Source organism: Dendrobates tinctorius, unplaced genomic scaffold (genome assembly GCF_039654945.1).
Source record: "Dendrobates tinctorius isolate UK_male_01 unplaced genomic scaffold, ASM3965494v1 ptg000147l, whole genome shotgun sequence".
Lineage (NCBI taxonomy): Eukaryota > Metazoa > Chordata > Amphibia > Anura > Dendrobatidae > Dendrobates > Dendrobates tinctorius.
The window spans coordinates 17,939,110-17,956,682 of NW_027361814.1; the positions used below are offsets into that span (position 1 = coordinate 17,939,110).

Here is a 17,573-nt window from a genome sequence, read left to right on the forward strand (position 1 = left end):
GTGACATTATACACAGGAGCTCTGTATATAGTGTCAGTGTACAGGTAATACAGGGATCACCAGTGACATTATTCACAGGAGCTCTGTATATAGTGTCAGTGTACAGGTAATACAGAGATCACCAGTGACTTTATACACAGGAGCTCTGTATATAGTGTCAGTGTACAGGTAATACAGTGATCACTAGTAACATCCTGCTCAGGAGCTCTGTATATAGTGTCAGTGTACAGGTAATACAGTGATCACCAGTGACATTATACACAGTACCTCTGTATACAGTGTATAGTGTACAGGTAATACAGGGATCACCAGTGACATTATACACAGGAGCTCTGTATATAGTGTCAGTGTACAGGTAATACAGGGATCACCAGTGACATTATACACAGGAGCTCTGTATATAGTGTCAGTGTACAGGTAATACAGTGATCACCAGTGACATTATACACAGGAGCTCTGTATATAGTGTCAGTGTACAGGTAATACAGTGATCACCAGTGACATTATACACAGGAGCTCTGTATATAGTGTCAGTGTACAGGTAATATAGTGATCACCAGTGACATTATACACAGGAGCTCTGTATATAGTGCCATTGTACAGGTAATAGTGATCACCAGTGACATTATACACAGGAGCTCAGTATATAGTGTCAGTGTACAGGTAATACAGTGATCACCATTGACATTATACACAGGAGCTCTGTATACAGTGTATAGTGTACAGGTAATACAGGGATCAACAGTGACATTATACACAGGAGCTCTGTATATAGTGTCAGTGTACAGGTAATACAGGGATCACCAGTGACATTATACACAGGAGCTCTGTATATAGTGTCAGTGTACAGGTAATACAGGGATCACCAGTGACATTATACACAGGAGCTCTATATATATTGTCAGTGTACAGGTAATACAGGGATCACCAGTGACATTATACACAGGAGCTCTGTATATAGTGTCAGTGTACAGGTAATACAGTGATCACCGGTGACATTATACACAGGAGCTCTGTATATAGTGTCAATGTACAGGTAATGCAGTGATCACCAGTGACATTATACACAGGAGCTCTGTATATAGTGTCAGTGTACAGGTAATACAGTGATCACCAGTGACATTATACACAGGAGCTCTGTATATAGTGTCAGTGTACAGGTAATACAGTGATCACCAGTGACATTATACACAGGAGCTCTTTTTATAGTATGCAGTGTATACAGTACAGGTAAATCCAGTGACTCACCAGTGATATCTCCAATTGAAGTAATTCAATATCTTCATCTAGCTCAGACCTCTATGACTTTTTCTTAGCCCCAAGATATTTTTGCAAAAAGTAAATAGACATCTATTGCTCATCACCACTACAGTTATAGTGATCACCTTTTATACATTATGTAAATGCAATAAAGAAAAAAATAAGAAGCTTATGCCAAATATTATTAAAATTAATCAACTTTATTAAACACGTTAAAATACATTAAATCAATTTCAGTGGATATAACGTTACAAAATTAGACTGTTCAACAAGGATAATGCATGTTCCACAAATTGTCACAGTATTAGAAAAATTCTTTTGGATACCCAGTCATAAGCTAATGAATACTGATGTACATATATATAAGTCCCACTAGAGAAATCTGAAGGACTAGAAAAATGCACTTACAATGAGTAAGGTATCACCTAGTAGTCATACCAGCAAAGGGATCATAGAATCATAGAATCATAGAATCGTAGAGTTGGAAGGGACCTCCTGGGCCATCTGGTCCAACCCCCTGCTCAAAGCAGGATTCGCTAAATCATCCCAGTCAGATGTCTGTCCAGCCTCTGTTTGAAGACTTCCATTGAAGGAGAACTCACCACTTCTCGTGGCAGCTTGTTCCACTCATTGATCACACTAACTGTCAAAAAGTTTTTAGGATAATTGCCTAAATCAGGCTAAAAAGACATATGGGTGACTCACACAGTGATAACAATGACTATCATATCAATATAATAAAGGTGCTTTATAACTAGTGCAGAGATGTTTAAACTGCAAAATTGCATATGTCATTGCACCTTTATTATATTGATATGAGAGTCATTGTGGGACTTATATATATGTACATCAGTATTCATTATCTTATGACTGGGTATCCAAAATATTTTTTCTAATACTGTGACAATTTGTGGAACATGCATTATCCTTTTTGAACAGTCTAAATTTTGTAACGTTATATCCACTGAAATTGATTTAATGTATTTTAACGTGTTTAAGAAAGTTGATTCATTTTAATAATATTTGGCATAAGCTTCCTATTTTTTGCTTTATTGGATTTATGTACATTTATGGAAGTGCCCTTGAACTAAGCCTTAATTGGTATATATTTTATGCATTATGGTAGAGCATCTCACTTGGCTGGACACAGAGGTATAAATGGAACGTTGTCTCTTTAAGAACGTGCTTGGTTTATTGAGGCAGCATAAAAAAATAAAAATAAAATAAAACACGGCCCTCTGGGCAAAACAGCAAAAAAAAAAAAAATAGTCCTTCTCCTAGCTGGGTTCAGCCCGCTCATGGGTACAATGCCCACGGTACAGGTCCTTAACATGCCACACGGGAATCAACATTTTCCTGGAGTGTTTCCTCTCTAGGTACACTGTACACTGCTGTCTTGGAAAGCCTGCCACTTAAACCCTAGACCATGTGACTCCTATCCATTGTGTGACTGACCACATGGTTGTTACATCACACAGTTCCTCTCAGTAGACGGCGGTGCAGGTGTTGATAAGGTGGACATTTTCTGACCCACTCTCTAGATGTCCACAAAAATACCAGTCCATGTATGAAACTTTAACTTAACCTTCACAAAACGTACAGTGCCTTGCGAAAGTATTCGGCCCCCTGGAACTTTTCAACCTTTTCCCACATATCATGCTTCAAACATAAAGATACCAAATGTAAATTTTTTGGTGAAGAATCAACAACAAGTGGGACACAATTGTGAAGTTGAACGCAGTTTATTGGCTATTTTAAATTTTTGTGGAAATGCAAAAGCTGAAAAGTGGGGCGTGCAATATTATTCGGCCCCTTTACTTTCAGTGCAGCAAACTCACTCCAGAAGTTCATCTCTGAATGATCCAATGTTGTCCTAAATGACTAATGATGATAAATATAATCCACCTGTGTGTAATCAAGTCTCCGTATAAATGCACCTGCTCTGTGATAGTCTCAGGGTTCTGTTTGAAGCACAGAGAGCATCATGAAGACCAAGGAACATAACAGGCAGGTCCGTGATACTGTTGTGGAGAAGTTTAAAGCCGGATTGTATACAAAATGATTTCCCAAACTTTAAACATCCCAAGGAGCACTGTGCAAGCGATCATATTGAAATGGAAGGAGTATCATACCACTGCAAATCTACCAAAACCCGGCCGTCCCTCTAAACTTTCATCTCAAACAAGGAGAAGACTGATCAGAGATGCAGCCAAGAGGCCCATGATCACTCTGGATGAACTGCAGAGATCTACAGCTGAGGTGGGACAGTGTGTCCATAGGACAACAATCAGTCGTACACTGCACAAATCTGGCCTTTATGGAAGAGTGGCAAGTAGAGTTGAGCGATACCGTCCGATACTTCAAAGTATCGTATCGGATGGTATCGGCCGATCTTTAAAAAAAGTATCGGTATCGCCGATTCCGATACCGGAAGTCCCATTCAAGTCTATGGGACTTCTGGTATCGGAATAAGAAAAACCCTTTCCTGCCCTTGTACAGCCTCTCTGGGGTCTGTACGGGCCTTTCGGGGGGCTGTGCCGGCCTGCCAGGGGGTCTGTGCAGGCTCCGGTGGTCTGTGCCGGCCTGCCGGGGGGCTGTGCCGGCCTGCCGGTGGTCTGTGCAGGCTCCGGTGGGCTGTGCCGGCCTGCCGGGGGGCTGTGCCGGCCTGCCGGGGGGCTGTGCAGGCTCCGGGGGGCTGTGCCGGCCTGCCGGGGGGCTGTGCCGGCCTGCCGGTGGTCTGTGCAGGCTCCGGGGGGCTGTGCCGGCCTGCCGGGGGGCTGTGCCAGCCTGCCGGTGGTCTGTGCAGGCTTCGGGGGTCTGTGCAGGCATCGTCCGATGGGACTACAAGTCCCATCGGGCGATGCCTGCTACCATGACAGTGATTGACACATTAGCCAATGATGGGACAGTAGTAGTCCCATCATCCGGCTAATGTGTTAAATGTAAAAAAAAAAAAAAAAATTACATGCTACATACATGCTACATTCATACAACATGCATACTACATACATACTACATACATGCTACATACTACATACATGCTACATTCATACTACATAAATACTACATGCAACATACATACTACATATATACTACATACATACTACATACTACATACATGCTACATTCATACTACATAAATACTACATGCAACATACATACTACATATATACTACATACATACTACATATATACTACATGCATGCTACATACATACTGCATGCTACATACATACTACATACATACTACATACATACTACATGCATGCTACATGCATGCTACATGCTACATACATAACACATATATACTACATGCATGCTACATACATACTACATGCTACATACATACCACATACATACTACATGCATGCTACATACATACTACATGCATGCTACATACATACTACATGCTACATACTACATATATACTACATGCATGCTACATACATACTACATGCTACATACATACTACATATATACTACATGCATGCTACATACATACTACATACATACTACATACATACTACATATATACTACATGCATGCTACATACATACTACATGCTACATACATACTACATGCTACATACATACTACATATATACTACATGCATGCTACATACATACTGCATGCTACATACATACTACATGCTACATACATACTACATATATACTACATGCATGCTACATACATACTGCATGCTACATACATACTACATACATACTACATGCTACATACATACCACATATATACTACATACATACTACATGCTACATACATACTACATATATACTACATGCATGCTACATACATACTACATGCTACATACATATTACATGCTACATACATACTACATATATACTACATGCATGCTACATACATACTGCATGCTACATACATACTACATGCTACATACATACTACATATATACTACATGCATGCTACATACATACTGCATGCTACATACATACTACATACATACTACATGCTACATACATACCACATATATACTACATACATACTACATACAATACATTCATACAATACATACATAGACATACAGTACATATAACATAGAGTAACATACTTACCAATACTTGTCACATTGTTCCCCGAAGCCATTGTCTTTTCCGGAATAAATATTAACATAACAAACCACAAAAATACTCACCCACGATCCGAAGCAGTCCACGAGTGTGTCCCACGACGATCTTGGGTAGAGAACTGCAGCATCAGCTGATGCTGCCGTTCTCTACGGGCTGCAGGAATCCAATGACGGAAGGTAGGTATCCTTCCGCACTGTATTCCTCCGCCACTTAAAGTAAAAAAAAAGTCCCTAGTCTCACTTTATGCCATTGCTGTGTGGGAATTTCCCACGCAGCAATGGCATAAAGTGAGACTAGGGACTTTTTTTTTTTTAAGTGGCGGAGGAATACAGTGCGGAAGGATACCTACCTTCCGTCATTGGATTCCTGCAGCCCGTAGAGAACGGCAGCATCATCTGATGCTGCCGTTCTCTACCCAAGATCGTCGTGGGACACACTCGTGGACTGCTTCGGATCGTGGGTGAGTATTTTTGTGGTTTGTTATGTTAATATTTATTCCGGAAAAGACAATGGCTTCGGGGAACAATGTGACAAGTATTGGTAAGTATGTTACTCTATGTTATATGTACTGTATGTCTATGTATGTATTGTATGAATGTATTGTATGTATGTAGTATATATGTGGTATGTATGTAGCATGTAGTATGTATGTAGCATGCATGTAGTATATATGTAGTATGTATGTAGCATGTAGTATGTATGTAGCATGCATGTAGTATGTATGTAGCATGCATGTAGTATGTATGTAGTATGTATGTAGTATGTAGCATGTATGTAGCATGTATGTGGTATGTATGTGGTATGTATGTAGTATGCATGTAGTATATATGTAGTATGTAGCATGCATGTAGTATGTATGTAGCATGCATGTAGTATGTATGTAGCATGCATGTAGTATGTATGTAGTATGTATGTAGTATGTATGTAGCATGCAGTATGTATGTAGCATGTATGTAGTATGTATGTAGTATATATGTAGTATGTATGTAGCATGTAGTATGTATGTAGCATGCATGTAGTATGTATGTAGTATGTATGTAGTATGTATGTAGCATGCAGTATGTATGTAGCATGTATGTAGTATATATGTAGTATGTATGTAGCATGTAGTATGTATGTAGCATGCATGTAGTATGTATGTAGTATTTTTTTTTTTTTTTTTTTTTTAACATTTAACACATTAGCCGGATGATGGGACTACTACTGTCCCATCATTGGCTAATGTGTCAATCACTGTCATGGTAGCAGGCATCGCCCGATGGGACTTGTAGTCCCATCGGACGATGCTTGCACAGACCCCCGGACATCAGCACAGCCCCCCGGCAGGCCGGCACAGCCCCCCGGCAGGCCGGTACAGACCCCCACAGGGTGCACAGACCACCGGCAGGCCGGCACAGCCCCCCGGCAGGCCGGTACAGACCCCCACAGGGTGCACAGACCACCGGCAGGCCGGCACAGCCCCCCGGCAGGCCGGTACAGACCCCGGGCAGTCCACACAGCCCCCCGGCAGGCCGGCACAGCCCCCCGGCAGGCCGGCAGTGACCCCCGGAAGGCCCGAAATGACGGCGCATCATGATGCGCACACACCGCGCATCATGATGACGTCAGTCTGTCAATCAACTTGGAACTTCCGATTCCGATGCCGAATTCCGATATTGAAAAAATATCGGAAGTCGGTATCGGAATTCCGATACAGCAAGTATCGGCCGATACCCGATACTTGCGGTATCGGAATGCTCAACACTAGTGGCAAGAAGAAAGACATTTCTCAAAGATATCCATAAAAAGTGTTGTTTAAAGTTTGCAACTAGCCACCTGGGAGACACCAAACATGTGGAAGAAGGTGCTCTGGTCAGATGAAACCAAAATCGAACTTTTTGGCAACAATGCCAAACGATATGTTTGGCATAAAGGCAACACAGCTCATCACCCTAAACACACCATCCCCACTGTCAAACATGGTGGTGGCAGCTGTCAGGATCCTCACAGTGCCGGCGTGCAGCCTCCGCTGAGCAGGGACTCACCCGCACTGTAGGGGTCCCGGGGACAGGAACAGCCGGGAAGTACAGATGCACAGGACCTGAACGCTGTAGTTTTAGCAAGCAGGCACAGGACCTACGGTCTTGTGACTGCAAGGGGGCAGGGCTTAGCGTCCTGCTTTCAGAGATGGTAGAAAACTCAGAGTCGAGCAAAACGGAGGTCATACACAATACGGGCAAACGAGGTGCAGGAGGGATAAACAGATGGGAGGTCAGACAAAGCCAAAGGTAATACACGAGAGGGCGGTGAGGTACAAGAGGGACAGGGAGAACTCGTAAACAGGGACAGAACCGGATCAAAACCAAACAAGCAACAAGTTATCAGGCACAAGGCACACGTACACAGGAGGTCAACTAACTCAGCCGAGGGCAGGAGTATAACTGACACCAGACCTAGGTCCAATGAGCATTAAATAGCCGCCCTCTGCCAGAGAGAGGCAGAAACAATTAACCCCCTGTCTGACCAGGACGGGCCAAAGCCAAACCCCGTCCTGGATCATGACAGCAGCATCATGGTTTGGGCCTGATTTTCTTCAGCAGGGACAGGGAAAATGGTTAAAATTGATGGGAAGATGGATGGAGCCAAATACGGGACCATTCTTGAAGAAAACCTGTTGGAGTATGCAAAAGACCGGAGACTGGGACGGAGATTTGTCTTCCAACAAGACAATGATCCCAAACATAAAGCAAAATCTATAATGGAATGGTTCACAAATAAACATATCCAGGTGTTAGAATAGCCAAGTCAAAGTCCAGACCTGAATCCAATTGAGAATCTGTGGAAAAAGCTGAAAACTGCTGTTCACAAACAATCTCCATCAAACCTCACTGAGCTCGAGCTGTTTGCTAAGGAAGAATGGGCAAGAATTTCAGTCTCTCGATGTACAAAACTGACAGAGACATACCCCAAGCGACTTGCAGCTGTAATCGCAGCAAAAGGTGGCGCAACAAAGTATTAAGTTAAAGGGGCCGAATAATATTGCACGCCACAATTTTCAGTTTTTGAATTTCCACAAAAATTTAAAATCTAATATATAAAGCTCAATGTGTGTATGTATGTATGTTAGGGATGGGTGAATCTACTCGTTAGGACTCGTTACTCTGCGAGTAGTAGGGGACTCGCAGGAGTCGGTACTCTGCGAGTTTCCAAGCGATTACTCACAGAGTAATGAGTCCAATGCAAATGAATGGCAATCCTAGTTTTTGCAGAGTTTCTTAGCGATTTTGTGTCAGCAGCTGGACACAAAATCGCTAAGAAACTAGGATTGCTTGTATTAAACTGTGAAAAAACTAGCTAGGAGTTCTCTCTCTCTGTTTTGCAGCGATTCCTGTGCTGGAGGGGAGAGAGAGAGAGAGAACTCCTAGCTAGTTTTGTGTGTCCTAGCTGGACACAAAATCACTAAGAAACTAGGATTGCTTGTATTAAACTGTGAAAAAACTAGCTAGGAGTTCGTTCTCTCTCTCTCTCTCTCTCCTCGCATCCCCATTCTCCTCCTCCCCAGCACAGGAATCGCTGCAAAACAGAGAGAGAGAACTCCTAGCTAGTTTTTTAACAGTTTAATACAAGCAATCCTAGTTTCTTAGCGATTTTGTGTCCAGCTGCTGACACAAAATCGCTAAGAAACTCTGCAAAAAAAAAAATCTGCATCCCCAATTCTCCTCCTCCCCAGCACAGGAATCGCTGCAAAACTCGCATCCCCATTCATTAACATTGGACTCGCTAGTCTTGCAACGAGTAGCGAGTTTCCAAGTCGGACTCGTTACAGCCTAGCGATTCCGAATATTTCAGGATTCGCCCATCCCTAATGTATGTATGTGTGTATGTATGTGTATGTCCGGGATAGGCATCCGCACCGTCGCATCTACAGCCACAAAATTTGGCACAGTCACACTTCTAGACCCCAAGAGCGTCCTAAGCTATGTTATGAGGCGAAATTTTAACCCCGCGCGTTCCAATTCACCAAACAATTTTTCCCCTATCTACATAATGGGGAAAAAGTGTGCGCGTATCAAGCCCCGCCGCTCATTATGATGTCATAATGGTTGACTATGGGATGGAGGATGTGTGATGGGTATATGGGCACTGGACTATGGGATGGAGGATATGTATGACGAGTATATGGGCACGGGACTATGGGATGGCGGATATGTATATGGGCACGGGACTATGGGATGTAGAATGTGTGATGGGTATATGGGCACTGGACTATGGGATGGAGGATATGTATGACGGGTATATGGGCACGGGACTATGGGATGGCGGATATGTATGATGGGTATATGGGCACGGGACTATGGGATGGAGGATATGTATGATGGGTATATGGGCATGGGACTATGAGATGAAGGATGTGTGATGGTATATGGGCACTCGACTATGGGATGGCGAATATGTATGATGGGTATATGGGCATGGGACTATGGGATGGAGAATATGTATGATGGGTATATGGGCATGGGACTATGGGATGAAGAATATGTATGATGGGTATATGGGCATGGGACTATGAGATGAAGGATGTGTGATGGTATATGGGCACTCGACTATGGGATGGCGAATATGTATGATGGGTATATGGGCATGGGACTATGGGATGGCGAATATGTATGATGGGTATATGGGCATGGGACTATGGGATGGCGAATATGTATGATGGGTATATGGGCATGGGACTATGGGATGGAGAATATGTATGATGGGTATATGGGCATGGGACTATGGGATGAAGAATATGTATGATGGGTATATGGGCATGGGACTATGGGATGGAGAATATGTATGATGGGTATATGGTTATGGGACTATGGGATGAAGAATATGTATGATGGGTATATGGGCATGGGACTATGGGATGGAGGATGTGTGATGGGTATATGGGCATGGGACTATGGGATGGAGGATATATATGATGGGTATATGGGCACGGGCCTATGGGATGGAGGATATGTATGATGGGTATATGGGCACGGGACTATGGGATGGAGGATAATTATAATTTGTTATAACTAATCACAGTTAGTTACTATGCCCGGGCAGCGCCGGGCTCTTCAGCTAGTAACCAATAAATTTCGTTCAACTTCACAATTGTGTCCCACTTGTTGTTGATTCTTCACCAAAAATTCACATTTGGTATCTTTATGTTTGAAGCATGATATGTGGGAAAAGACTGAGAAGTTCCAGGGGCTGAATACTTTCGCAAGGCACTGTAATGCTGGAGGAAAATACTCTGGTTTCACATCACTGATGCCATTAAGCGCAGTAACACATATCTTCCCTCCAGTATTTTACGACTGACTCTGTCACAACATTGATACAACTGGAATGTACCATATTGTGACACTATAAATTAATAATGGGGAATATTATTAATGCCCCTGATAGTGGAGTAAAATTATCCCCTAAGTGACCCCATACAGTATTAATGTCCCCCAATTGGACTAGACATCTATGTCACCTTCTGGTCTTCGATAAGCCGGTATCCTGTGAAGGTCTAAGGACTCACATCCAGCTGACAATAGTGCTCGAACCAGCAGACACCCTTCCTCCATGGGTCCAGTCGTGGTCGCAGCCCTTGTGACCTTGACCATTATACCACTGCTTGTACCCCTTCATTCTCTACAACACTGCTAGAGATAACTGAACAGGTTGCTTCAAAAAGGGAAATTTGGAAATGAAAACAATAGAAAAATGGATGTTTTAGGGTGTCTGATACAGTGGGGGAAATAAGTATTTGATCCCTTGCTGATTTTGTAAGTTTGCTCACTGACAAAGACATGACCCGTCTATAATGTTAAGGGTAGGTTAGTTTTCACATTGAGAGATAGAAAATCAAAAATTAAATCCAGAAAATCACATTGTATTAATGCTATAAATTTATTTGCATATAGCAGTGCGATATAAGTATTTGATCCCCTATAAACCACTAAGATTTCTGGAACAAAAAAAGAGAGAAGCCAGCGCTGCTTGTGGTTAGAACGCATAACATGAGGTGCATATGCACATATTAACATCTAACTGTATTAAAAATGAGACATTTGGCACAATATTGATCAATAAATTGAGCTACCCCGCCGCACCAAGGCAATCTCATGTGGGGGGTCCTACTCTACATTTTTATTATTCACTGTGCCATTACGGCCTCCTAGATATTTTAAAAGCAAGACCATATCAAATGCAATCCGTACCTGAGGTATATCTGCATCACTCCCGTGCAGCCAGATGAAGCAAGTGCAGATAAAGGCCAACGAGGTCTGAACATAGACATCTCAGGTTTGACCTCCACACATTGCCTAACCAGCAAACACAGATGAAGGGCGATGCAGGCTCAGACACAGATGCACAAATTAAACAAAGCCTGGGGCAGGGCGGGGCTGCTGTGTGTGCACGGCAGCCTAGATCCATCACAATGAACACCAAAAATGGCGAACGTAACCCAACACGCACGGCAATAGTGGTGGTCAACCACAAACCAATATGCAACAAAAAAAGAGAGAAGCCAGCGCTGCTTGTGGTTAGAACGCATAACATGAGGTGCATATGCACATATTAACATCTAACTGTATTCAAAATGAGACACTTGGCAAAATATTGATGTCACGTCCTCCACTGGTGCTTACCTGCGCGACCCCGTGCGCACTTCCCGGCGTGCACCCGCTTCACGGCGCGTTCCCGCTCCTGACATCCGGCCTCAGCGACGTCGGTCCCGTGCTCCTGTGCCCGACGCTCTGTCTAGTTCCTGTCACGCGGTGGCTCCGCCCCCAACATGGCAGCGCCCACCGTCTATTTCTTCCCGGCATCTCCTCAGGTAAGATGCCTGTGTATCTTTGTGGTGTCGCTGTCCGTATGGTCTGCATTCACTACGCTCCCAGGCCCCTGTCTCTTTCTTGACTGCCCTGCTTGTGCTTTCTTTGTTAGCTGTTGTGCGCAGCTCCTCGCCATCTCCTGTCCCTGTCTCGCCTCTGGCTCCTTCCCTTCTGTCTCTGGTGTCCTACTGTGTACCGGCTGTCCATTGTTCTCCTAGTCCGTTTTTATTTCATGTCCTAATCTCTATTGTTACCTCTCTCTCTCTCTCTTACAGTCCCCTGCTTCCTCCAGTCCTGAGTGCTCCACGTCCGTGTCCCTCTGCAGCTCCGTGTTCGCTGTCACCCCGCTCTGCTGCTCCTCTGACTCTCCACCGTAGTCTCCCTGGTGCTCACCCAGTCGCCCCTTTGGCTCCGGCTGTCACGGTTCCATCCCTTGTGGGCCTGCCCCTAACACTCCATGTATAGGGGGTGGCTCCACTTGGTCAGCTCGCCCGCAGGGGCTCTGGAGCCGTGGCCCAGAGGGTCCACTCCGGGTTGCTGTAACTCTTTCTGCCATCCTAGCACAATCCATAGCAATTGATCAATAAATTGAGCCACCCCGCCACGCCAAGGCAATCTCATGTGGGGGGTCCTTCTCTACATTTTTATTATTCACTGTGCCATTACAGCCTCCTAGATATTTTAAAAGCAAGACCATATCAAATGCAATCCGTACCTGAAGTGTATCTGCATCACTCCCGTGCAGCCAGATGAAGCAAGTGCAGATAAAGGCCAACCAGGTCTGAGCATATGCACCTCATGTTATGCGTTCTAACCACAAGCAGCGCTGGCTTCTCTCTTTTTTTCTCTGGGGCACCATGCAAAATCTCACCTCGTGGGTATTCCTTGACCATGAGAAAGGTGAGAGATCAGCCTAAAACTACACAGGGGGAACTTGTTAATGATCGCAAGGCAGCTGGGACCACAGTCACCAAGAAAACCATTGGTAACACATTACGGCGTAAAGGTTTAAAATCCTGCAGTGCCCACGAGGTCCCCTTGCTCAAGAAGGCACATGTGCAGGCCCGTCTGAAGTTTGCCAATGAGCACCTGGATGATTCTGTGAGTGATTGGGAGAAGGGGCTGTGGCCAAATGAGGCAAAAATTTAGGTATTTAGCATTAGCTCAACTTGTCATGTTTGGAGGAAGAGAAATGCTGCTTATGACCCAAAGAACATTGTCCCCACTGTCAAGCATGGAGGTGGAAACATTATGTTTTGGGGGGTTTCTCTGCTAAGGGCACAGGACTGCTTCAGTGGGAGAATGGATGGAGCCATGTACTGTAAAATCCTGCATGACAACCTCCTTCCCTCCTCCAGGACATTAAAAATGGGTCGTGGCTGGGTCGTCCAGCAAGACAATGATCCAAAACATACAGCCTAGGCAACAAAGGAGTTGATCAAAAAGAAACACATTAAGGTCATGGAGTGGCCTAGCCAGTTTTCAGACCTTAATCCCATAGAAAACTTATAGAGGGAGTTGAAGCTCTGAGTTGCCAAGTGACAGCCTCAATATCTTAATGATTTAGAGACGATCTGCAAAGAGGAGTGGACCAAAATTCCTCCTGACATGTGCGCAAACCTCATCATCAACTACAAAAAACGTCTGACTGCTGTGCTTGCCAACAAGGGTTTTGCCACCAAGTATTAAGTTTTGTTTGCCAGAGGAATCAAATACTTATTTCTCACTGCAAAATGCAAATACATTTATATAATTTATATAATGTGATTTTCTGGATTTTGTTTTTGATATTCTATCTCTCAATGTTAAAATTAACCTACCCTTAAAATTATAGACTGCTCATGTCTTTGTCAATGGGAAAACTTACAAAATCAGCAAGGGATCAAATACTTATTTCCCCCCACTGTATGTCAAGAATTCTGACCGGTCCTCTTGAACCTAGTAGATTTATTGACTTGGAGTCTACGATATCTGACAACCTTTGGAAGATGTAATTGCAGCCATTTTAGTTGATAAACAATTTTACCAATAACTAGAGAAAAAAGTTTAGTAGAAATAAAAATTTGACATAATTGATTTAGCAGTTTATATTTTCAGTGCTTGAATATATTCCCAATATTTTTGTTTCTCTAGGGTTTTGGAGAAGATGCCACATATCAATGCCTGGTACAAGCGCATGCTGAAAGACCCAGCTGTTAAAAAGACCTTTACTGAACCAGAAGTGTTCAATGGCTTTTTCCAAATATATGACTGTGTAAATGCGGCTGATTATGGCCTTGATTAAAGTCATCAGTAGCTGTGTCAGCTCCATTTCATTCCCATATTCTGTTTGCCATTTTAAGGCAGGATTCAAATGGCTGAACTGAAACCCAGGTCGATCATGTCTGAAAACTTAGCTATAACTCAGATTTTAAAATCAAATATAATCCTAAAAATGGAAAAAGGGACAGATAAAACTTGAAAGAAAAGAGAAAAAATGCAAGAGCTTTCCTCCTTACAAAATAATGTTACCACTAATATCAATCTAATCTAGTCCACATTAATCTATTCCATGGGTCCACATGGAATATGTAAATGAGAATAATATACTAAGTGTCCATCCAAATGCCGTACTTCATGAATATGTACACCCAAAAACAGATGAAATTGCCCAAAAAAGAAAATCATACAGTTCATGGAGTATTCAAAATGTTCTTTAGAGTTGTGTAATATGATTTTAACATCCATCCATTAGTATTACATTTCTCAAAAAAATAAATAAGGTGTGTTCCTACTTTTTTTGGTCTCAAAAATATCCTTAAAGAGTATCTGTAGGTTTAATTTCGATCTCACCAATAAATAGTAGACAGGAAAATAAAAAAACTTTACAGTATATTATATCTTATCAGGGAAATCCACTTCTTTCTCCTCCTGGATTGATCTTTCATTCTCAAACTACATGGATACATTCTGTCTTCAGTTGGTGCTTATAAAGTTCTATGGATAATTGTAACTGTCTGCTAGAGCTTGCAGCAGAATGTCTGTCGGCTTCTAGCTCTTCCCTCCTCCATAGAATTTTAAAAGTAGAAAATGTCATCTCCTATCTCAGTAAGAGAAAAGTCTATATGCACTGAAGACACTTTCACCACACTTTCACCATCACTGGTGAAACAATTGATCACCTTAGGTTGTGCTCCTTCACCTTAATGCATGGCTGCAGATATGGGTTTCCTGGAGCATACTTAGTGTGGCACACACACACAGACACACAATGCAAAGATTGAGTCAGCTTCTCCCCTTTTTATCTGGTTTTAGGTGTGATTTTCATATTGCCCACACCTGTTACTTGCCACATGTGAGTTTGAACAAGCATCACATGCTGGAAACAAAGTTCTTTACCCACATTTTTGGAAAGGTGCCAACAATTTTGTCTGTCCCATTTTGGGGGTTTAGTGTGAAATTATGTTCAATTTGCTCCTTTTTCTTAGTTTTTTATTTTGATCCAATACACTAAAAGGGAATAAACATGTGTATAACAAAAGATGTGTAATTGCAATAATTGTCTGGGAGAAATACTTCATTTTCTGAAGATGGCCATCACTGTAAGATGCCAAGGTAACTTGCTTAAAATTCATATCTTTGTTCCTGTAGCATTGGTGTCTCTGCACGATTCCTATCCTCCCATCCTCCGGCAGAACTCTCACTCACCACCACGACCCAGTCCCGCACTTTTACCTCCTCCTGCTGCTGCCCAGGGTCAGCGCATGGCTCACAGATCCCTGGGCACTGTGCTTAGGGCGTGCATACGCAGTTCCAGTCTGCAACGTGTTTAGTCAATTAGTATGCACACTTGCTAGTTCTCAGGTCCCCAGTCTGTTAGTATATGCCAGTACCTACCAGTACCCACTTGTTCTTGCTTGATCCTGCAAGTCCGTGCTTGTGCCTTTCAGCATCTGTCTGAATATCAGCCATACCTGCCTGAACCTTCCTATTCCAGTGTGTATACCAGCTGTACCTGCCAACACCAGCCGTGTCAGTCTGCATACCAGCCGTACCGGCCTGCATCTGCCATGCCAGTCTGTATACCAGCCATACGTGCCTACACCTGCCATGCCTGTGAGTATACCAGTCATTCCTGTTTACACCTGACTTGTCTTCCAGTATTCTTACCATGTCTGCCTGTACTGTCATTCCTGGTCGTTCCAACTACCTGCCACTTTCGGGTTCAGCTGCCGTGTGTCCTCTGAGGTCTCTCCTGTAGTAACATCTTGCATCCATCTGGAGCCAAGTCTAACCCCACTATCAGGGGCTCTAGCGAAGAGTCAGGTGTTCGCCTAGTCACTCGCCTCCAGGATCTCCTTGGTCCACAGCACAGTGGTTCCACTACCATGGGCGTTACAGCTTGCTCAGTCCATGGAATCCGCTGGCTCTTAGTCTTCCTCTATCTTCGACCTGTACCAGGAAGTCTCCCGCCAGAAAGATCAGCAGGACAAAATATTCTATTTGCCGACATTGACCACTCGCTTGGAGACGTTGACATTTGCGGCCACATCCGCTCCTGTCCAAGCTGCGGCAACCTTAGCTAGACTACCAGCTATGTTCCTGGTTACGGACCCCGTCTGTCAACTCCACCACATTATGACGATATTCCTACTCTATGCCGGGGGTTCATCAGTCAATGCACACTGCATTTTGAACTCTTGGCACATCAGTTTACTTCAGATTGGGCCAGGGTGGCATTTATCATGTCCCAGCTTACTGGCAAAGCTCTGCTGTGGCTTAATCCCCTATGGGAGAGGGGATCCTCTTGTCTTGAACGTTCACACTTTCTTAGAAGTCTTCTGCAAGGGTTTAATTGTGCCTGGCTGCGTTTCTTCTACAGCATCCTCAGATTGCACAGGGAAACCTCACAGTGGGCCAGCATGCCGTCCAATTCCATACCCTGTCTGCTAAACTCGCCTGGAACAACGAGGCGCTGGTGGCCATCTTCTAGGAGGGCCTTTTTTGAGAATCAAGAACGAGCTGGCTCATTGTGATATTCCCACCTTGTTGGATGGCCTGGTATCCCTGGCTACCTGGGTTGACACCAGGTTTCAGTAGCGCTGCAAGGAGGTGAACTGCGAGAGAAGATTTATGTGCTTGGCTCCTACCTTTCAAAGGCTAATCATGCACAGAACTCAGCTACACCCTCCTCTGGATCCATGCAAATTGACCGGGTCAAGCTTGCCAAGCATCGCCAGGAAGTCCATTGTGCAGAGGAAAGGTGTTTCTATTGCTGCAGTCATGAACATTTAATCCGCTCCTGTCCAGAATGAATGGGAGACTCCAAAGCCTAGGGTCTGTTGGATAGGCTACCCTGTGATAGGACTACTCCTCTCCACTGACTG

General features: G+C 43.6%; 1 protein-coding gene across 2 annotated transcripts in view; it reads left to right on the forward strand.

Annotated features, from left to right (window-relative positions):
• Window positions 1–14,980, forward strand: part of LOC141049764 (glutathione S-transferase omega-1-like) — a 30,494-nt gene extending 15,514 nt beyond the window's left edge. For both annotated transcript variants that reach the window (XM_073546505.1, XM_073546504.1), the window contains exon 7: window positions 14,341–14,980. In XM_073546505.1, the coding sequence (XP_073402606.1) occupies window positions 14,341–14,491 (151 nt within the window). In that variant the 3' untranslated portion in view covers window positions 14,492–14,980. The remainder of the gene's footprint in view (window positions 1–14,340) is intronic.
• The last annotated feature ends 2,593 nt before the right edge of the window (window positions 14,981–17,573 follow it).